General features: G+C 44.6%; 1 protein-coding gene across 4 annotated transcripts in view; it reads right to left on the minus strand.

Annotated features, from left to right (window-relative positions):
• Positions 1–502: 502 nt before the first annotated feature.
• The window catches only part of gbf1 (golgi brefeldin A resistant guanine nucleotide exchange factor 1), a 77,040-nt gene continuing 54,519 nt past the window's right edge, over positions 503–23,023 (minus strand). For 2 of the 4 annotated variants that reach the window (XM_085295879.1, XM_085295877.1), the window contains 24 exons: positions 22,858–22,946; positions 22,585–22,787; positions 22,339–22,462; positions 19,986–20,111; positions 16,442–16,524; positions 15,852–16,088; positions 15,448–15,541; positions 13,524–13,700; positions 13,332–13,396; positions 12,937–13,060; positions 12,432–12,503; positions 12,222–12,316; positions 11,985–12,138; positions 10,165–10,390; positions 9,912–10,069; positions 9,472–9,721; positions 8,488–8,696; positions 6,130–6,280; positions 5,154–5,284; positions 4,964–5,065; positions 3,919–4,032; positions 3,629–3,806; positions 3,363–3,545; positions 503–2,534 (listed from right to left, as the gene is read on the minus strand). In XM_085295879.1, coding sequence (XP_085152005.1) covers positions 2,281–2,534; positions 3,363–3,545; positions 3,629–3,806; positions 3,919–4,032; positions 4,964–5,065; positions 5,154–5,284; positions 6,130–6,280; positions 8,488–8,696; positions 9,472–9,721; positions 9,912–10,069; positions 10,165–10,390; positions 11,985–12,138; positions 12,222–12,316; positions 12,432–12,503; positions 12,937–13,060; positions 13,332–13,396; positions 13,524–13,700; positions 15,448–15,541; positions 15,852–16,088; positions 16,442–16,524; positions 19,986–20,111; positions 22,339–22,462; positions 22,585–22,787; positions 22,858–22,946 — 3,599 coding nt within the window. In that variant the 3' untranslated portion in view covers positions 503–2,280. Of the gene's footprint in view, positions 2,535–3,362; positions 3,546–3,628; positions 3,807–3,918; positions 4,033–4,963; positions 5,066–5,153; positions 5,285–6,129; positions 6,281–8,475; positions 8,697–9,471; positions 9,722–9,911; positions 10,070–10,164; positions 10,391–11,984; positions 12,139–12,221; positions 12,317–12,431; positions 12,504–12,936; positions 13,061–13,331; positions 13,397–13,523; positions 13,701–15,447; positions 15,542–15,851; positions 16,089–16,441; positions 16,525–19,985; positions 20,112–22,338; positions 22,463–22,584; positions 22,788–22,857; positions 22,947–23,023 lie in introns of all 4 variants that reach the window. The other 2 variants (XM_085295878.1, XM_085295876.1) reach the window with 1 other exon arrangement.

Genomic DNA, 23,023 nt, shown 5'->3' on the forward strand with positions numbered 1-23,023 from the left:
GTGGCAGCCCTACTACACACACAATGTTATATGTTAGTTATCCCAGTTGTATTGCAACATATCAAAAATGTGAGACACACCACACCAGGTAAGTCCCCAGGTGCAGGCTGTGTAAAGATGCCCCTGAGACAATCCAGCACATAACAGCAGGGTGCAAGATGCTAGAAAGCAGGGCATACATGGAACGCCATAACCAAGTGACCGGCATAGTGTACAGGAACATCTGTGCCCAGTATAACCTGGAAGTCCTGAGGTCAAACTGGGAGACGCCCCCAAGGGTGGTGGAGAATGACCGAGCTAAGATCCTGTGGGACTTCCAGATACAGACGGACAAAATGGTGGTGGCTAACCAACCGGACATAGTGGTGGCAGACAAACAGAAGAAGACGGCCGTAGTGATCGATGTAGTGAATGTGTTGTTGCTTTTGCTTAATCCCTTCATTAAGAGTATTTTTCCGTGTTCTTTCAGAATTAAAACATAAGCAGACACCAGGAGGAGCACTTTCTTACAACATATTTATTACATAGTAAAAAGTACATTACCTTTCATTTATATACATTAGACATTATATTCACGGAATTTCCTGTTCAAGTCACAATCAGCTTCTGATAAATCTACGATGCCATCCAACAAATAAACACTCAGCTTACATGTTGGTGGCTCTATAAGGCCGTAGTGTTACCTGACTGACACACATACACTGCATCTATGCCATCGTACTGCAGCAGCTCAGTCCACTTTCAATAAATAACACAAAACATCCGTGAGAGAAGCCCAGGACTGCTGTGAATGGTTTCCAGTCAATTTGACATCAGATGGTCATTTAACCAATGAGCCAGCACATGTATGGAAGCAAAGAGGAGCAGCTGACTCAAACTGAGGACGTGTTGTGGAAATGTTTTAACTTCTGTTGGCAACCTCTCTCTGGAAAAGAGACTGTAATCTCAGTGAGCCTTTTACCTGGATAAATAAAGGAGAACCACAAGAAAACCACCGGTCTACATGTGTGATTCCTCTCTGTCACGATGCTGCAAACTTCAGATGTTTCGTACGAGTCTGTCAAATCAAAGATGCAAGTCAGGAGAAGGTGACGTGACGGCGTGGCGAGCTCCTGTACCAGAGCAGTTCCTGTGCAGAGCGTGCTCACTACAGACTGACACTGGAATGTTTACGCCTCCATTTGCTGCTTGTTGAAGGTTATGAGATGCAAGCTTGGGGCAAAACGATGAATCGAACTTGGCCATTTTACACATGCTGATGTTGTCATGCCTTCTGCAACATCAGACTGTAGCCAAGGCTCTGGGAATCTTAAAACATGCAGATCATATAATCCTCACAACTCACTGTCCTTCTTATCTTTAGGTTGTTGTGAAGCATAGACATATATGAGCAAAGCTATGAGTTCAGCCTGGGGCGAAGAGAGGACTCCTGCAGGTGTTTCTGATGTAAAAACACAACAGTGCTCAGTCTAGATGAAATGTTTTCATCACTCCCAACATGAAGCTAATCCTGACGATGAGGTGGGGCAATGAAAACACTTCACTCAGAAGCTATTTACAAGACGGAGCTCTGTTTGCTGATATCCAGAGCCAAACGACACAGTCTGGCACTGAATAAGCAGTGTGTGTGTCAAATATACAGGATGTGCAGTGTGTTTTCGTCTGTACGGCTCCATTCTTATGTAAAAACTGTTAAAACAAAGCAGTGAGGCACAGTCTGACCCCTGGACAGCCACTGTGTGCATCACGACTCAAGCAGACGATCATCATTGGCACTACAAACCTCTTAGAAACAGTCCTTAACACATCTGTACTATTTATTTTAAAAACAATAAATAGTAATCAAAGTCAGCTTTCTGAACCCATCACCCACCGAGTTCAAAGAGAACAACTAACACGCTGTGTTGTTCATCCGTTTACAGACTTACAACAGTAAAAAACACAAATATAAATCAATGGGGATAAGTTCGATCTGTGGGTTTAAAATTACTGCCTGACTTAAAATATATGCACGGTGAACACTGCTGAAAATTGTGGAATCAGTAAATTGCTCTCAGTGGGTCGCACTAACCTCTCAAAGACTGCGCGTGGCTTCTAAACCAACCTTAACCTGTTGGGTTTTTCCTACAATAACATCAGTGCTGAGTTTTTATCGGTGTCACCAGGTTTCCATTCTGGAGGATTTCTCCTTTAAATGCGGTACTACTCCATGTCCCATCTTAAGCTGCAGCTCTTCCAGTTGTTAAGGAGAGAACAGCATGGCTGGGGGGCAGCTGGACTTTACTGGACCTCGTCGGAAGGAGTTGTCGATCTGGGAGCAGGAAGCAGTGGTACAGGGGATGTGGCCTCTATGAGGGCGGGATTAAGAATGATTGGCAGGGACATGGGTGGGACTCCCACCTGCAGAGGAGAAGCAAGGGGCTGCAGAATGAGGGGGGACTGGCCTAAAGGTGAAGGACCCTGGACAGGAGAGGTTGTTAATGGCACTGGCATGGGAGGAATCAAGGGGGGGGGCGGAGATGATCGGCCTGATCCTGGAACACGAAACGAGAGAACACAGTGATTCAGTCTCTGCTCTACATCAGTTATCAGTGTGATATGCCTGAACATGAGGCCTACACAGTCTCACTTGGAGCAGTTTGCTGTTTTCCTTGCAGTCTTTTGAGCATGCATGCTCTGACCTCGGGATGAATGTGCTGATCCACAGCTACAAAAACTGACAACAGTCCTGAATGTTTCTGATGGAAATGACTTAATATGGCCCATGAATCTGTGATGGGCCGTAACAACTACTTCTTTAAGACTCATATATACTTGGCATTGGGTTACCACAAGCATGAATACTGCAGACCTGCAGACTGCAACATTTCTGACTACTTGGATACGAGATGGTCAGTTAATCAAAGTGCAACTAATTACCAGCACCTGGCTGCTAATTACCCACCTGCAGAAGCAGCAAGGATTCCCCTCAGGTTTCACACACTACTATTAACACTGACGGTGTGTAACATGCCACGTTGTTTCCATCCAGACTGCTTTTACAACCATGTGTGTAAGAATGGGTGATAGGATGCTATTCGTGCAACGAGTCCAGCCATCCAGTAGTTTCCTCACTGCTAAATATTCCACAGTTAGTGGTAGGCCACTCATGACCATGACCTCAGCTGAACAGTGGCTGAGCCATTCGGCCCCCTGGGTTTTCTAACATCAGGTTTCAACTTACACACAGACGGTCATTTAGACCATTTAAAAGTTTTGCCATTTTATCCATCTGCCGTTAAAACAAATGAATATCCTACATGTATTTGTACCCTGACGGAGATCATACTGTGCTATAATAGAGGAAAGTTTCAGACATTTACCGTTGGCACTGGCTGGTGGAGGCTCCAGTGGTGAGGCCGGCCTGCTGGAGCTTTGAGCCACTGTAGAGTTTACTGGGGCTTGGGCGGGTGTTTGCATGGGAGGTGGAGACACCTGAGGCGATGGGGGCCGGCCTGCTGGGGTTGTCAGCTGCACAGACTCTGCTTGAGGATTGGGTACTGCATCTAAAATGAAAGATGATACAACGGGGTAAAACTGGTGACGGTACAAGCTCAAATTTACAGGTTGTCATGTCAGTGTGTCACACCTGGTATGATAGTCTGTTTGAAGAGCTCCTCCCTCAATAAAGGCAGGAAACAGACAATTCTTTCCCAAGTTATTTCCCACAGGTCAGAGTATCCTGTCCTAGAGTCAGCACTGTGGAAGATGCCTGCTGTGTCCATAACCAGCAGCATGTTCTTCAAAGACTCAGGGATGGCTTCCAACTACACGAACACACACAGGCAACACAGTCTACACACACCTTTCTCTCATAGTGACAGTCATAACTACCATGGTATTTTGGTAATGTGGACATAAGAATTATATTCTCCTTACCAACAAGTCACTTGATCCAGCATGCATGTACTTATCCATGAAGTCCAAAATGGTGAGCCAGAGGGCAGCAAAGGTAGGCAGGGACAGCAGAGGAGAGAGGTGCTGTAGGAAAACCTAGAAGACAATCACACGTCAGAAGAAAATGTTCTGTTTGACCACCTAAACTCAAACTACGGCAAAGAGATGTAGACAAAATGAACCAATGACAGAGCGACTTTTATTAACATTGATTAGCCACAACATTAAAGGCACTGACAGGTGAAGGGAATACAATTCAGGATCTTGTTGGAATGTAATGTTCTTCTGAGCAACCCATGTGGTGAGCCTTAACTTTGACACGTGGCACCACCTGGAAACTGCTACAGGCAGTGTTTATGTGAACTGTATCTTCACAAGAACAGGCCAAATCAGGGGAGCTGCCCTGCATGTCATGTGTGCCCTGCATGTGCCCTGCATGTGCCCTGCATGTCCCCTCATGTGGCCTGCATGTACCCTCATGTGGCCTGCATGTACCCTCATGCCCTGCATGTACCCTCATGCCCTGCATGTACCCTCATGCCCTGCATGTGCCCTCTGCCCTGCATGTGCCCTCTGCCCTGCATGTGCCCTCTGCCCTGCATGTGCCCTGCATGCCCCGTGTGCCCTGCATGCCCCGTGTGCCCTGCATGCCCACAGAACTCGACTGATCAATTGCTTATGTTTCAGTGCCAGATACCACAGGAAACATTCTAGGCACTATATCCATCTCTGTCATATATATCTAGGTCAGGGCTGTTTTGGTGGGAACTTAAACAATATTAAGCTTGATTTAAACTTCTGCAGGAAATGTATCACCTAAAATGTATCACACTGCAACCTTCCATGCCATTCAAATTGTTGTGGTATGCATGTAGTTTACCCGACATGTAGTTAATATTTCTCAGGTTCACGTCAGCATAGGGTTAAAATGGGGTTCCAGTTACGACATAGATCTGACGCAGGTTGGAATGTTGGTTTAACTTGTGTAACTGTGGTTGTGTGCAGTGCAATATGTGATGCTTTCAACCTTTGACAACAGCGTGCAGGCTCTCATTCTGGTCTCCTCCATACCACCAACATCTGCTGGGCTAATGTTGTCAAGCAGCTTAGTCAGCAGGGGGAAAAGCACCTGACAGCCAACAAAGAAACACGAATGAAAAACGAGTGAACAAAGGTGTCTTCACAGTCCTGAAATAACGCAGACATTCAGCATTTACCTTGTTGAAACAGGACTCCCATTCAATTGCATCAAGTGTCTGCAGATCATGAACAAGCAGTGCCCTCTGGAGGTAGGTGAGGGCCTGCATGCGAACCGGTCGCCTGGCATCACAGCACAACCAAGCAATCCCTGTGGGAGTGACATTGAGTGGAGCTGTGACGAAGACACTGATATGAACATAAACTGCATTACAGAGCTGAAGCAGAACTGACATCTGAGAGAAAACTAAAAGTGTGGAAAAAAGAAAAGGGCACCTAAAAAAGAAAAAGACTTCTCAACCTTGTACTAGAAACAGTAACACACATACACTGAAAGAGCAAGCGTGGTCTGAGATCCTTTATAACAACACAGATCTACCAGAAATTCAAATTCTTGTAAAAAGACATGTTGTAAGACAATATACAAGACTGTGCATTTGGTCTACATTAAGAACAGAAACAAAAAAAAGTTTATTCTATGACAAAAAATACACCAAGTACTTCAGACATGTTGTAGTATACACAACACAACACCTAAGATCAAGATTCAGGAATATCCACCACCAACCTATGAGACTGAGCTTCAGCTGAAGTCAAACCAGATTATCGAGGACTATCTCAGCTCCAGGATGGAGCACGTCAGTGATCCTGCTAAGAATTCCCTGAGTATCTGAACAGGGACTAGTTTTCCATGAGGGAAAACAAAGTCTGCTCACAATTCTTCACAAGACACATTTAAATAAATACATTTTCAAGTTTTGAGTTAAGACATTTTGCGCAATTGATAAATTTCAAATTTTTAAAACGTTAAATAAGACTTCTGAATTTCCTAAATGCTGATCTTTATTACCAAAATCCCTTTGTTAATTTAACTGCCAAGAAGACTTTGGAAACCTCTAGTTTTCAGCTCCAACCAGGCTTTTTACTACAAGCCATATTTACACACACACTGTGAATGTGTGCACGACAGTCAGAGAGCACAGAATAGTTTCCTACCTTGCAGCAGGGGGCACCAGCAGCTGGTCCACAAAGTCTGAGAATCAGCCTCAATCTTCCTGCTGGAGGCCTCCAGATGGCACTGCTCCTCTGCCCAGGAGTTGTAGATGCTGGCAGCCCGGGTGTGCAAGGTGTGCATCAGATCTAAGAGCTGCACCCCCCCACACACAAAAACCAGCATTAATAATAAGGAGATGTCCAGCTTTATGTCTGCAGTTCAAACTTGACGAATAAAACCATGTACAGACTATTTAGATGTTTACTCAGTTTCTACTAGCAGCAAGGATGCAGTAATGGTGTCTGTGACAGTAAACAGTTTGATCAATCACATAACAAGAGACTATGCTATATGTTATACAGACATTATATTATGAAGTCCTGCAATGCCACAGTGAATAATAGGGAGATTATTCATATTTATGCTTTAATATAAAAGCATTGCTCTTCTTGTTAATAGTTTATTTGGTCAATAAACCAGTTTATACAGAACTTTAGCTAATAATTAATTTCATCATGAACTAATACGCTGACTATTTTTTCCAGGAATTCACAGGAAAATATTTCAAAACTACTGGTGAACACAACAAAGTGGTTTAAATGTTTGTCTTTCATCTAATTTCATCGTAGATGAAGTTACATTTACGAAGTTCTTCACAAGCTGCTCTTTATGTGTCATTAGTTGGCAATGACATCAGTAAATGTGATCAAGGAAAACACCATGTTTGTCTGAGAGGAGGTGGAGTGTCATTATACAAAGAAACGACTTGAATGAAACAAAATAAACTCAAATTTGTACGTAAGTATTGTAGTTACAATCTCCCACTGGGTACAAAACAAGGCTCTTTAAAATAAGAGAAGAATTTTAAGCCATGTTAGTTTAACAGCCATAGTAGCAGGTACAGGAAGCAGTGAAGATGGTTTTGTGTAGGAAGAAAAGACGGAGACGGGTCAAAGCACTGACATCTACATCCACGACACAAACTGCACTTTGGTTTGTAATGTTTACTTCCTGTGTGTGTGTGTGTAATACATTAATTGGATGTTAAATCCAGACCAACAACACAAAAATGTTCAAACGTCCATCCAACTCTGAACATGCTGACTTAAAAGCTCCACCGCTCTGATCTGCACTGAAGGATGAGATCAGGCACTGAAACAGCTCTCAACTCTCTGTTTAACGTGTAAACACTCTAAACACAGCATGTTCCACCTACTTACACTTACAATAAGTCTGTGACTGTGCCGAGAACACAAGTGAAATGGTCTTTGAAATTAGCTGGAAACTCTGGTGAACACTGACAGTAACAATGAGCATAAACAGGTAACATCCTTCAACCCAGTGTTGTGACCCATCACCACATCAGAAACAGAACAAATGGGACTCTGTCAGGAAGAGTGTGATGCTACATTTACAGCTGACGTGGATTTACAGCTGTAAGAGTCCTGATGCAACACATTATAAGCTGCACCTAAAACTAAAGTCGTGATTATTGATTTTAGGAAGTCCTCTTATAGCTCATCACCTACTATCATTGAAACTGCCGATATTGGGACTGTTGAGAGTTATAAATATCTAGGTGTGGTACTTGACCATAAACTGTGTTTTGAATCTCATGCTGATGCCACTACTAAAAAAGTTCAAAGACTGTTCTTTTTAAGGAAAATGAGATCTTTTAATGTCTCATCTGAGATGTTGTCCTTGTTTTATAGAAGCTTTATCGAATCTGTGATGTCTTTTTGTATCGCTGCCTGGTTTGGTAACCTGACGGTGAAGAATAAGAATCGGTTGGGACTTCTGGTAAAAACTGCTAGCAAAATTTCAGGGTGCTGGCAAGATGGACTTTTGGCCATTTACAATAGAAATGTGCTTAGAAAGGCTCATTCTATTATTAATTGTGTGAACCACCCACTTCACAGTGAGTTTGAGTTGTTGCCTTCCGGCCGCCGTTTTAGGGCACCTCCGAGGAGGACTAAAAGACTCCAGGTCTCTTTTATCCCTACTGCGTCTTGTCTCCTTAATGGCAAATAATTGTCCTTGAACTTTCTATCATTATTACTGTTATTATTATTTTATAGTATTGTTCTGTTTATTTTTATCCTCCTGCTGCTAAACTAATTTGCCCTTGTGGGACAATAAAGAAATTGAATTGAATTGAATAAAACTCCATCTGTGACCCAAACCAGGCGTCTAACATGCTGACACTACAGTCAGTGGGAGGAGTCTCAGTGCTGCATTAAAATGCTCAACTGAATCAGAGATGTGTGGGTAAAACAAGATGCTTTTGGGACAGCTGGGTTCTCATCATTAGAAGGGTAAGGAAGGGTAAAGAGGGCTGTTGTACTTACGTCCTGACTAACCTGTAATGACACCGTGTGGTAACTGGCTGGGACACCCTCATCCTCCTCATCATCACTGTAGGAACGTGATGGGCGCTGGCTGAAGGTCCTGCTGCTGCTTCGCCTCACGCTGCCTCCGCTGTCCTTCTCCCTGCCGCCTGCCTTCTTCCTCATCCGAGACTTGGAGGTGTCATATTTGTGGCTCTTCTTCTTGTCGTGGTTGCGGTAACCTGGACAAGTATGAGGAAACAGAGAGGCGATCTATAAAGGGTTTAAAACATGCTATAATAATGGGACCAATTAAAGCCACAAGCAGCTAAAAGAGAGCCCTCGCAGCTCGGTGCACATCCAGCATGCTGCTGCTTGGGTGTGCTGGAGATGTGGCCGTGTGGATGCAGTGCAGTTTACCTCCTCGTCTCAGTAAGTGGCGATGGAAAGTACACAGTAATTACACCGTTTTATATCATCCATGAAACCACTAATTAAAACCAGCTCATTTCTGCTGCTTGAATCCACAGCTCTAAGCTTTTGACCACATGTGAGGCACGGATGTTTCATTCATCATTTCTTGGTACTTTCCCACGGACACTGGAGAGAAACTGGAATGTGAATATATTATCTGGCTTCATAGATCTGCGTGTCATCTGCATAGCAGTGTAAATGTATGCTATGCCTTCTAATGAATAATATAAACAGAATTGGTCCTAGCACTGAACCCTGTGGAGCTCCATAATTAACCTCAGCGTGTGAAGAGGACTCATGAACGTGTTCCAATATTAAATCATAACTTCATTTATGGACATCTGTGGTTTGATGTGTTTGCATGAGTGGACTGAATGTGTTGTTATCAACATCTGGTGAGACTTTCATGCCAGTCACACCTTTAGAAATAAACTGGTGATGTGTTCAGTACTGACCTGCTATATTTAACTCAGTGTGTTTAGTACTAAGTGAACAAAGTTTAATAGTTCTTCTGATAAAACCAACCAGACGTTAGTGTCTCACCTCCATTGAGGCTGGCCTCCACAAACACTCGTATCGCTCTGACACACAGCTCAAAGTTGTCAGGCGTGACGTGGGCGGCGTCTCGAACGATGAAAGAAAGCGTCTCCACACACTTGATGAGAGACTTTGTGTCGTGCTGGCCAAGGTCCTGACCCAGTGTCAGACTGTACTGGTTGACCAGTGGGTGATTCAGCTGAGCCTTTGACCCGACTGTGGGGGTCTTACTTATCTCAAAGTCATCTTTCCCAACCTGTGTGGGGGTAAAGAAACATCTGAAATAAAACAAGCATCCCATGTTCTTTCCATAAATTAAGCTTTCAAATAAAATCAGGAAAAGAAACATGTCCTTGGCTTTATATATGATACTGTTACAGTTTCAGTGTCATATGCAACATACTGTTACTCATGAAGCAGGTGTGAGTGTGAGTGTATGTGCTAACCACGAGCCATCCACTGCTGGCTACATCCACATCAGTGGCCGAGCGTGGGATCCTGGTCTTGCTGTGCTCAGTGTAGACCTCCGAGTCCGATGTGTAGCCTCGGTCTAAGCTCACTTCACTGGGATGATGAGACGACAGCTCACTGTCTGACTGGGCACCTGCAGTAAATGCCAACAAAGACATGTTCATGTAAACTCCTAACATGATGTTTTTATGTATTTCTATTTGCTCTTAGACGCTTGTTCAGCTGAACCTGTGTCAGTGTCAGCTGTGGCCGAGGTAAGCTGGAAGGCGACAGGAGGTTTCACTCCAGCTCCGATGCACTCCAGCAGTGAAAAGAGCGTGTACCAGTCATCTGTACAGTGGATATTGGCTGCATTAGTCTTCAGCAGCTCATGAAGGCCATAAGCCACCTCCCTGCTGACCCGGGAGAGGACATGGGGCTTCATCATCAGCAAGAGGCGGAGGGAGAGAAGAACCTGTGGGCGCACAGCGAGAGAGCACTGTGGTAATCTGTTCAAATCGTTTAAGTCAGGGGTCGGCAACCCTGGGCACGAACGGTTAACTGATGGCACGACCATAGCTGGACTGGCCATCGGCCATTTTTCATCCATTTTTAATGGGCCGATGATTTTTTTATTTTTTTTTTGTAACGGTATAAACAATGAAAGGTGGTGGATTGTCCCGATGCTGGCCGATGTGTAAAAATAACTCAGTGGTTTGGTGGTGGCGGAGCTCCAACAGAGGCCAGCAGGTGGATGAGGGAAGGGGAGTGTGTGGTTTTTCCCATATTTCTAGCATGTCAGTTTATTTTGTTGTTATCAGCCAGACCCATATTTGCTTTAAATGACAAATGTATTTAAGACGGAGTGATTTATGTCAGTCTGGGATGGTACGTGTTAACAGCCATAGTTCCTACCTGCCGGATCTTCTTTTCATTGATATTGCTGTTATGACTGATGAAGCCGAGCTGGTGAGTTGTTGATAAATAACGTGTTAAAGCTACAAATATGACTATTACCAAACTGTACTGTCACTAATAGGGTTGCTTTGTTGATGTTGTTTTATTTTGTGTCTTTCAGTTTTGTAAAGGCACGGTTACTGTACTGGTGTTAGCTTATGCGACAAAGGCAGCAATCAGGCGTCCGAGCCTGAGTACCACACAGTTTCATCAGTTAAAACACACCCTTACGGTGGGAGTTAAATTAAATTTAAATTAAATTGTATTTTCTGTTGTACAGTTCATTTGCTGTTATGGATAAAAAGTCTTTTTTTGTTTCTAAATAGCTGATAACTATTCGCTGACAGCTGCCAACATCTGCAAACAAATATAATCCTATGAAGTTGATCTATATAGTGAGTAACTGTTCATATAGAGCGTTATTAAATTCATTGCTAATGCAGTCATATTGCACACTGACCTCTGAGGGAATTTTAGAGGCACTCATCATCAGAAAGGTTGCCGACCCTGGTTTAAGCACATCAGACATTTCCAGTCTTATTTTATTGGTAAATTCTAACGAAATAGTAAACTCAACAACATTATGCAGAAACAGGAAACAAACCTTTAGATCTAACATGCACTTGGCCCAAAGTGCTTGCTGGATCTAAATGATTTACTCTTCCTGCTTTCTTTGCATCCTTCTGAAATTCTCACTAATCTGCCGTTTGACTCAACGCATCGAGTAACAAATACTCGAAAGATTGTGTTGTGGTGGATAAATACTTTGTCTTTTTAAAGAACAACAATATTCAAAATAGAGCAACACAGGTATTTTAAAATGACATGCTAATCTGTATCCATGTCCAACATGCCACATTCACACCAGCACGTTCTTCTATGCTTTTCAGTGCTTTCTGACACTCACACATGTTCATACTCTGATGGACGCATCAGAGAGCACGGTCATCGTGCTGGTCAAAGAGACCACCAGCACAGGTGGCTTTGCACCAACAGCATCCAGCTACCTGGGTTTAAGCTGCCCTAAAACTGAGACTGTCTGCTAACTTGATGATGATCCGAGTCTGCAAGACCACATCTGTGTGCCGGGGTCAGGAAGCATCTTTGTATACCTGCGAGCTGATGTCTTCTCGTCGTAGCAGGCGAATTGCAAGTCGAAGGAGTCCCACCACAGCTCGTTCCACCAGGAAGCAGCTCTCATTAGCATGAACGCAGAGCTGGCAAAGGTGGTCGCGCACCGTCTGCCACACACAGGACACACGGTCTCTGCTCACAAACGCAGAGAAACAGCTCGTTATTGTGCTCAAAATCACTGACAACACAAACGATGTCACAAGAGTCATTCCCACCGGTTCTCAAGAACAATGCGCAGCAGCATCTCCAGGCAGAAGGCAGCATCCTCTTCATCATACGTCTCTTCATCTGGGGTGACTGATATCAGAGCCTTGACAGGAGAATCCAGGTCATTTAGTGTGCTTATGTTGAACCATGAGGTGAATGGTAAAGGAAACACTAAGCTAACACTTAGACTGTTAAAGTATGTGCTGAACAACAATAACCTTCATGAGCTCTTGTAGAGACTCCAACTTCAGGAACTTGCTCTCGGTGATCAGCTTTTCTGGGTCACATTGCTGGAAGACAAACAGCAAACCTACTGATGGTGATCTGATACAGTGTCAGCTGTCCGAACAGTGTTGGTCAAAGTGCACAGCTCAATAAGGCCAAATGTGTAAAAATAAACTATGAAGCAGGCTAACGTTGTTCCCATTTTCACAGCTTTAAATCCAGTTTGTTAAATATCACGGCTGTAACGTTCATATTATAACAAACCAAAACAATCACCGGTGCTGTCGTCATTTAACTGAATAAAAGTCAGACACTGCAACATGGGGCTGGTTTTAATTAGGCACCAATTACTGTAACTACAAGTAGTCTGATTACTCGGAGCATTGGCTCTGTGTCATTGTTGCTACGATATGCCTTCACTTGAACTGTATTTGAAATAAAGCTGAGGATGGCAGCTGGTGTTTGGACTGTGTTCAGAGATTGCGGTGAGTCCAGTACCTTGATGCAGTGGACAGCAGCCTGTTTGGCTTCCTGGTTTTCTGTGGACGGTCCTCTGAGTCCTGACTGCTCGGCTCCACTAAGCGTCAGCCAGTTGAAAACACTTAGCACTGCTGACTCGCCACTGAATGTAACACATGAGGAGAAAACGTCCTTTTACTCCATGGCCTCTTAGCTAGCACATGCCTTTGTACTGGTTTTAAAGATCCGGTCTGTTCTACGGGGAATTAAACGTGAAGCTGGTATTTCACAAACATGCAGAGCTAACCGCTGAGCATGGGAGCAGCTGAAAGCAGTTCTAGCAGGTAAAAAAAAAGTTCACCAGTATTTGGGAAAAAGTCACTGTGTGGTGACACTTATTGGTCTAAAAGATGGAGGATGAGATTGGTGTGTACCGATTTGAAGGGGTTTCCTCTCTCTGAAGAGAAATCTTCCCATTGGGCTCTACAAAGTCTTCCACCTGAGGGCACAGGCAGGTAGGTGTTAGCACAACTTTATGTCTCTCTTTACAAAAGACAAACAAACAAACAGTAGATGCCACAGATGATCTATGCAGTACTATCAGAAAGCGAGGACGGAACAACGACCTCAACCATGGCTTTGGGCAGCAGTTCAGCTCTGAACAGCTGCAGCAGCGAGTCCACGATGTTCTTCCAGCCCTCCCTCAGGATGTTGCCATGCCGATGAGCGAGGTCGAACACCGTCTTGGCGGCTGTCTGGGCCTTACTGTTACTGCCAAACACGGTGGGAAGATTCTCCACAGACTGTGTGTGGGGGGACACACAAACACTATTTACACATCTGAATACATTACTGTTACTGAACAACATGCAGGACAACACAATTAGATCATTCACAAACTCTGTTGTTTCTGTAGATGTTTAAGAAGCTGAGAGCTGTGAGGAAGGCTTCTTTTAAACAAAGGTCGTTTTAAGGTGCTGACAGTGGGGACTCTCTGCTGACATCAACAGGTGGAGGAGTGGTACTGACCCAGCCACGTGTGAAAACATCCTCTCAGTGCATCAGCAGGAACATTGAATGAAATCTGGATCAATTCATTAGTGACAACAAACGTGTGTCTGTACTAGGGCTGCCACGATTAGTCGACTAGTCACGATTATGTCGACTATCAAAATCGTCGACGACTAATTTAATAGTCGACGCCTCGTTTGAAGCTTTGTAAGATCACAAAGGACGCAGGAATAAGTAGCAGGATTTAAGAGTGTAATAACGGACTGAAACAGAAGATGGCAGCACTGCATGTACAAGGATGCCAACTGCCATTAAACCCCGAAGAAGAAGAAGCTGTGTCCCAGAATTCATAGCGCAGCTGTCAACAATGGCGGCAGCTAGTTAGTTTTAACTTTACTCTTATTATTCTTTCTGGGTCACAAAATAAACGTTTAACATATTTTCAGGCGAGAATGTAGCTGTGTAAACCTCAAATATCTGCTCAGTTTATCAGGACACCGCATATTTTCAAAAGCGCTCCGACGTTTTCTGAGACGTCTGTTACCCACTAGCTCGATAGCTAGCCGGGGGCTAGGCTAACTAGAGCCGTGTGAACACCGGACTCCCTGCAAATCGTTTTCAAACCCACCGCCGTCTTTTGCTACTCAGGTTAAACATATATATAAGTCACTTAGATAACTTAAAAATGTTATTGTTTGGCTTTCTTTAGTGTTTTATTTGTTCCTGAGTAAATCGGTTTGGCTGAGATTAAAGTTATAGTTTTTGCACAGCTAAAACTGTCAAGCAGACAGCTGATTATCAGAAGTGTGAGACGCTGGAGAATTTACTCCGGTGTCCTGTTATATTTTAGATAGCAAGGAGTTTATTAAACTTTACCGAAACAATCTGCAAATTTCATTAAAATTTAATAAACTACCATCTTGTCTTTATTTTTAGTTAGCACAAACACTTCAAGCTGTAAGCTAATGATAGTTATATAAGACCAGATGCTGCTGGTGCAATAAGCTGTACGCTGTACGTCCAATGGATGATGATCTGATTAGTCGACTAATCGCAAAAATAATCGGTGACTAGTCGACTATCAAAATAATCGTTTGTGGCAGCCCTAGTCTGTACAAGTTTAAACTGCTGCGTTCACTCATCCTCACTACAGTTGTGTGTGGCACGGCTCAGTGTTTGCTGTGGAGCACAACTGATACAACAGTACATTTTCTCACAATCACAGTTCAGTTCACGGCACTATTTATGTGTTAGCAGTATTTATACATTAGCAGATGCTACATTTTGTACACATGTTTTAATATGGGGTGTGTATCAGAGGTGTCAGTTTTTCTTCAGAAACCACCAAACGATGATTGTGTGAACCAGAACGCCAAACTAACCAGTGACAGTGGACACAGTCAGGAACTGTGTTCTTTAATCAGCTGATCCCCAAAACACGTGATTGGACTAAGCAGTGTCACATGTGCACTTACTGTGTGTCAAAGGTACGGCAGTGTCTTTGGCTGTGAACAGAAGCGATTTAAGCTGTGGACCCACCTCGCTGCTCAGAGTGGTGAACTTGCAGAGGGAGATGATCAAATTGTCAAACACGTCATTGAAGCCATAGTGAGCTGCAATCATCGCACATTTCCTGCCAAACACAGATGACTGCACACTTTAACAGCTGACAAACACAAAGTGTTTACACTTCATTCTTTACTTCAACTGAACGCCTGACAAAACTACGCCTGTTTTAAAACGTGCATTTTTTCTCCTACAGTAGTCACACGATTTGTCCGTCCACAGTCAATAACAGTAACTTGTGTGTGGGTGGACCGTGCTTCTCCTGCAGGCTAACCCGTGGATGTGGACATCTAAAGGCCGCTTCCAGCCGGCAGCCTGCACTACAACTCGCAGCGTCTCGTAGCATTTACCACCGAGTGCATCTGAGTGCTGTATACCTGAAGCCAGTGATGGCCTTCTGGATGATGACATCATCGAGGCTCTTGTCAAAGACATAGGAGAGTGCAGCGATAGTGGGGCCCCATGTCATGGTGAACAAGTCATTGTCGTAGCTGCCGGGCGGCAGGTGGAGAAAGACGCCTTCGGACGAGGCGCCGCGGTGCAGTAAGACGCTCCACACATAATTCTCCTTCACTAAACCCGTCTGCTCGTCCGGCATCACAATCTCCTCGTTTCTGCAAAGGAAAGAACATCAGTCTATTCATGAGCCTCGGACAGCTGCCCGCCTTCTTTAATCACATCAATATGGAAACAGCTGGAAGCTCTTTAGATCTGTGTTGATGCAGGTAAGGAAACCCCAGAAGCCTTATTCTGTTCATCCGGATGTGGCGTTTCAGCAGGAGAAACATTAAACGCTACATGCAGATGAACAGAATCAGCCTTTTGCTTTTAAATGAGGTGAATGAAGCAGCGTGATGGGCATTTTTAACAAGATGTCCTGAACCAGGATGAGCACAGAGATGAGGCTCAGGTCTGGCTGCTGATAGCAGATGCTAACACATCAGGGGAGTTGTGCTGTGCGCCTTACTTGATAGCATTGTAGATATCCTCCAACATGTCCTGGTCAAAGTCTTTGTTTCCGTTGACTCCCTTTAGATTTTTCTTGAATTGCTGTTTTAAAGTGAAACATCGTGTTAGCAGTTAGCAGCATTGGTTTCACTCTACAAACTCTATTCAAACATGTGACCAGTAGACTTTTATTTCCACTCACACGTCGGTGAGAGCACCGATGTGTGATCCTTTGGCATCTAGTGCTTTGTTCAGAGCATCACACCAACAGTTAAAAGGCCTTGGTTGGACACGCACTCATGTGTCATTTAATATATTTTAGGTGCATCATTAGGAAAACAGCGATGCCACAGAGAGACGCAGAAACAGGATCCTGCTAAGGATCAGGAACATGCCATCTGAAACGCACAGTGGTCAGTATCAGCGCTGGTCTGGGAGCAGCTGCTGGAAACAGCACGCTGGGTTTCATGGACACAATACCTACCATCCCACCGCCCTCAGCTGAACCGCACTCGTGTCATGTTATTGTCGGGGAACACGATCTGATGTGCACACAGCCATAGTTTTCCCATTCCAAAAATAACTGGTGCCAACACATGCTGTGATGAATGTTACATACTGCAACAAGCTCCTAAGTAAGCGAAGTGCCAGGCGCCACTTTTATTGGCCCTGTCCAAACTATTGTGTGGACGTCTGTGTGCTGGCTGACCCCGAGCTCGGTGAGTTTGTCCCCAGACTACAGCTGAAAGCGCATAGAAATGATTTTAATACACAACAACAGACGATGAGGTCAGACCAGCTTTTATTAACTATGTGAACATAAGAAGAGAGAAAGCAAGTGTGTGTTCGTCAGTGAGTGCCACACACAGTTTAGGCTTCGACACCGTCAACCAAAGGCAGAGAGCACCGACATCCACCCCCCTCCCTGACTGTGTGGAGCCACTGACTACAGCTGTGGGCTCTGAACCAGCAGCTTCACCAGTGCAAACACCAGCTTTGTTAGAGGAATGTCAAACCACCACATGTGTCATGTTTAACAAAAATAAAATGACATGACTGAGACAAAAACGCTGGTCTTTTGTAAATATAATAATAGCAGCGTCCTCCTATTGAGAGTAACATCCTCCCCTCTTAATGCTCTCTGGCTGCTATGGTATCGCGTAAATATTTCTTTCAAAATAAGACGCACAACTACAACACAGGAAAGACCCAGGGAAACAGTTAACAATAAAAACCCTGAAGACCATAAATTTCACACCCGAGCCTCAACTCTCAGGGCCCGGTACCAAACGACTAACGGACCGGTACTGGGCCGTGGACCGGGGGTTTGGGACCGCTGGTCTAAACTCTTTGATGTACTTCTCTTTAATTTGCTGTTTTGCTGAATGGGTTCGTTTGTGTTTATGGGTTTCTCACACATGCATGTCAGAACCAGTGCTGTGGTTTTACTCTCAGCCTCACCAACATCTGACTGCATTCTGCTAGAATACACAGGTCAACAACATTATTATCATTATCATTAGTAGTATTATAATCATATTTACAACATTTATGGCAGGCTTCAGTGACAGTGTTGTGTTATTTTCGTGCTGATGTGGTATCGCGGGAGGGATACTCTGTAACAGCAGCTGTAACAAACGAGCTTTGCAACTAGCTTCAGTTTAAACGTCTCTATTAACTTGTGCACTGAACTTTAAATGAAACAACCTAACCTAACCTAACCTAACCCTGACATGTGAAGTACAACAGCTCACCATTTTCATTTAGCTCGGTATATCGTTATTTAAGAGAGAGCTGCAAACTTTACAATAATCAAAGATAGTGTGTAGATAATCAGGATGTTGACTTTGTTAAAGAAATGATAATGAAGGTATAAGAAACAGACTCATGCTAATGCATTTGACTTTTCATTTCTTATCACTGAAACAACCTTAATAGTCTTCACAGTGTTTCCATGGACAGTCTCTCTACTCAACATGTTTGTGCTTTAAAACACTGCATAGAAGTAACTCAGCATCAGGACTTTTCTCTGTTAACGAGCTCCCTGCTGACCACCGAGTATTTACTCGATTACTGTGGGAAACAGGGCGGACGTTTTACGCTTCATTCAGCCATTATTACTCATGCACAACAGGCTGGTGAATGAGAACCACAACAACGACTTTAATATCTTTGTTATTAGATTGTGAGCCCAACAAGGGACAATTGTTGAAAATCAGCAGCAGCTATAAACCTGTGTGCGGTACATCAGTGTCATGTCTTGCACTTGAACTGTGTTAAACTGCACTGTCCCTTTTAAATAAATAAATTCAACCATCAATGTTTCCTATGATGTCTGCAGCTGTAAGAGCTTCAGTTCTTCTGAAGGACCCACATATGTGAGGCACATACTGGTGTTGGGCTACAGGACCACTACAGGACCAGTCAAACTTCTTCCACACCAAACTTGTTTATTCACGTCTTTATGGTGCACAGTCAGGTTGGACGTGAAAGGGGCCACACCTGAACTATTCTCAAAAGGTTGGGAGCATGAGATGATCCAAAATATCTCAGCATGCTGACACATGAAGTTCACTGAACCTAAGGAGCTGAGCCTGAACATCAGCCCCACACCCTGAGCCACTAGCCCTGGTCAGATAGTTCTGTTCTCCTGCCTGCTGCTAGGACTCGTCCACTGGGTAAGAAGACGGTGAATGCTGATTCCTCCAGAGAGCGCGTGCACTGCTCCTGAGTCCAGAGGTGGCATACTGACTCATGGGATACTGATGTGCACATCACTGCAGCTGATGCTGTGCCTCACACTTGGAGTGCAGCAGTACATGAAGTTTGTCAGTGTGTAGTAACTGATCCTGCAGAAAGCCGTCTGCACACTACACGCCTCAGGTGTGATTCTACCTGGCCTACCTCTCTGATAATAATAGCATTAACAGCTCACTGTGGACTATTTAGTAGTGAGGAAATTTCCCGACTGCAGTTTGCAGCTGTTTGCAGCTGCACAGGTGGTATCCTATCAATATGACCCAGCAGCTAGAGGCTCGACTTCATGCACCTGTGGCCATGAAGTGATTGGGACACCTGGATTTTGACAATATAATGTAAACAGATGCATAGCTGTAATCATTCAGGTTAGGTAATTATCATTAGTAGACCATATGAATATATCTTCCCATCACATTGGTAGTTCATCCCAGTGTTACCATTGTTGCTTGGTTACATTTTGGCAGTTGAGTCTGGTTTGATGAGGTTCAAACTACCATCCCTGTGACACTCCAACACAACCATCATGTTAGATTCAAGCTTCTTACTGAGCTCTTTGTTTTTATGTCCTGTTCGACGCTCCTGTTGCAGCGGTGTTGTCCGGTGACATTTGCCATGTTTGGGCTTGCACAATAATAAATCTCAAACGCTTCTTATACGTGTTATCTTATTTCAAAGCTCCGTTCTTGGTGCTACGGAGGCATATCCTTTCAGACCAGTGTTGGGGGAATGACTGCTGTCCATTTACACAAACTGGCACGACTAGTTCATGCTTCACAACCGCACACAGGTGTGTGATCACTTACCTCTACGGTCATGGGGATGTTCTGCTTGCGGACATTGTGGTTATGCTGGTCAGTGTTCAACATGATGACAGCGTAGGCCAGGGCGAAGCCAGCATCGTTGCTCATGAAAGGAAAGCCGTTGACTTTCTACAAACACAGAGCATGGACCAGATATCACACAACAAACAGAGGCTGCTGTGCCTCTATGGCACACTACAACTACTCCCCGTGTTCTGACCTCCAGATTCACCTCTCAGCTGATACCACACTGACCCCACACAGTGGAAAACCCATTTACAGTGTCACTGCCTAGAATGAATCATCTTCTCTTTCAAAGCCTACTCCTGTGTGCGGCTGGCCTAAAAAAAAAAAAAAAAAGGGACATTACTAGGAATAGTTTCCAGGTCACATGGCTCCTCCTGCTATTTTGAGGCGTCACATGTTTCCCCTGTGGAGTTTGTCCTTTGCCTGTCACACTCTATACGTGACTCTGTCTTGACACTTATGTCATCCCACTGCTATAATCTAAACAATCTGCAGGGTTGACCACAATACTGAGGGCCGCCTCTTACAAGTGGAGTTACCTTGTGATGAACACGCTTGGTTGTGACCAGACTGTGAAACGTGAATGTGACCGAGTTTGTTTCCAGGTATGTTGGAACGAGTAAAAGCATTAAATTATAAATGCACTGCACTATTAGGGTCTATTAGGGGACACTAGATAATTACATAATCCAAGTCTTCCCAGTGGTAACATTATTAGCCAAAGAACAATAGAATAAAAGAGTATATGCACATTTATCAGTCTTTTGTTTGATGCCACTGGCGAGCTGTTCGGCTGCATGCCTGCGTTTGCCCTTCGACAGCTGGCACAGGCTCCATAGGCTGCCTCCTCTTTCTTGGAAGACCATTGTAGGAACTCCCTCCATAGCTGCTTTCAGACACATGCACCGTCCTTCCAGTGACTGAAGCACACTGTTCAGACAAGCTGTGATGGACACATCAAACTACACAGCATCCATCTGTCCATTTTCTGCCACTTATAGTGGGTCAGATATCAGGCGGAGCAGCCTAAGCAGAGACATCCTGAGGCAAGATGTGCCCAAAACACTCAAACTGGGGGCATCCCAGTCAGATGAGTGACTCTACACTGGCGCTTTCAGAACAACCAAGGGAGAGCCGAGACATGACAGAGGAGGATGATACCTATGAAGCGCCTTGAGGCGACTTTTGTTGTGATTATATATATATGACTAAAATTGAATTGAATTGAGATCTCACTCTTTCAGTCAGTCTCCACTGTGGCCATATGTGAGGGCAGGAACATACACTGACCACAGAATCAACAGCTTCGTTTTCAGGCTTTTCACCGTAACAGTGTAGTGTCCACATCACTGCAGACACGGCGTCAACCTCTGATCAACAATCTGTCACTGTTCCATTTCACTTGTCCTAACTGACTGCAACTACCTGCAGTTTACTGCCGTATCAGGCCAAGACAACCACATCAGCTGTGAACAGCAGAGATGTGATACTAAGGCCAGAGCCCCTCCACGACTTGGCTGTGCCGAGAGATCGTATCCATCAATGCTATGAACAGAACCGATGACAAAGAGCAGCACAGGCCAACTTTCACCAGGAGCAATGACTCCAATGGTAATGCACACCAAGCTCTTAGGGAGTGCCTGCAGCAAAGGGCCAGTCATACCAGAGACACTGTCCCAGTCTTCCATGCAAAACTAAGACAGCCCTACAAGATCCAGAGAACCTCAGGGCGAACCCCGTCCACCCAGGGGTGAGGTCCAGCGGACCACCCAGGCGACATGACGTCTCCAGCCTCATTGTTAAAGCTTTTTTATTTGTGGGACCTGAAGTGGTGCATCGGTGCAAATGACGCTCAGTACCTGCTTCCCTGCCCTGGAGGAAAGCAACCCCCTCGTCCACTGGGAAAAGTCCCAGTATACAGACGCCAAACTGGGGGAAACCAGTATACCAGGCTCTGTATCCTAGGCTCAGGCTCCTTCTCCACACAAGCGCTGACCTTCAGATCACCACCCAATCCACAAACCCCTGAACCCCTATTGGCCCTAAAGTGAGAGGTTGATAGGAATCTAAACCTCAGTGGGATCATCACATTATTACTGTTGTGCCTGATCCTGCTACAGCAGTCAGCTGATGCTCATTCTCAGGTCTGTTTCATCTCTGATCACGCTCTTATTATGACCTTTGCAGGTGTCCAGACTTCTTTTAGCTTTAGTATTCAAACTAAGAGTGAAATGACTTAGTCTCTGACTCAAGCGCAGCCTAGACCACGTGTGGCCCGATATCCTGCTGTGTCCTGCAGTAATGATGAATTGTAGGACGTGTCCCTTACATGCCAGTTGTCTGTGAACGTTTCCAGGAGTCTCTGAATGACAGGAGCCTCTCCAGGTAATCTGAAGGCCTCCAGGTAGAGCCGCAGGGCCTCGTCAATACGAAGCCCCTGGAAGGTAAATGTGCTGGAAAAGAAACCAGTCAGATTATTGTTTGCTCACACGGTGCATTACTGGTTATTGTTCCTGAACACACACGGCTCTGCCTGTGAAGAGCACACGTTGAAATGAAAGGATGCTAAGCCTACTTCACAAAGCTGTCCAGGAGTTCCGGGTTCTTCCGATCGCTGACGTACTCGCCAATCATTTTCTTGTCCAGTCGGGGGTTTTCTCTCAGCCACTGGGCCACCTGGTTGTTGTCTATGGGGCTGCTGAGGAGGCCTTTCTCCTGGAGGAACTGGATGCCTTTCTTGGGCTTCTGGTTAAACTGCTCCGTGCCTGTGATCAGCAGCTTGACACACAGCAAGAAACGCTGCAGATGTTATTCTTTACGTTACTCTCATTAAATGAATTCCACATACCTTTTTCTTTGTTCTAATTTCCATTAGCTCGTGTGAATCAGGTAAACAGGACAAGAAACGCTGAGGCTTTTTCAGACTTCTCTTCTCAGCTGGAGAAAAGAATTTCTGTTAGTCTCAGCTGAACAGTTTCCACGCAGCGCTTAGACAAACTTTAAAGAAGACGGAG

The sequence above is a fragment of the Mchenga conophoros genome, linkage group LG13, assembly GCF_057382185.1.
Source record: "Mchenga conophoros isolate Kocher_MC1m ecotype Shallow Benthic linkage group LG13, M_conophoros_male_GT1.1, whole genome shotgun sequence".
Taxonomy (NCBI): Eukaryota; Metazoa; Chordata; class Actinopteri; order Cichliformes; family Cichlidae; genus Mchenga; species Mchenga conophoros.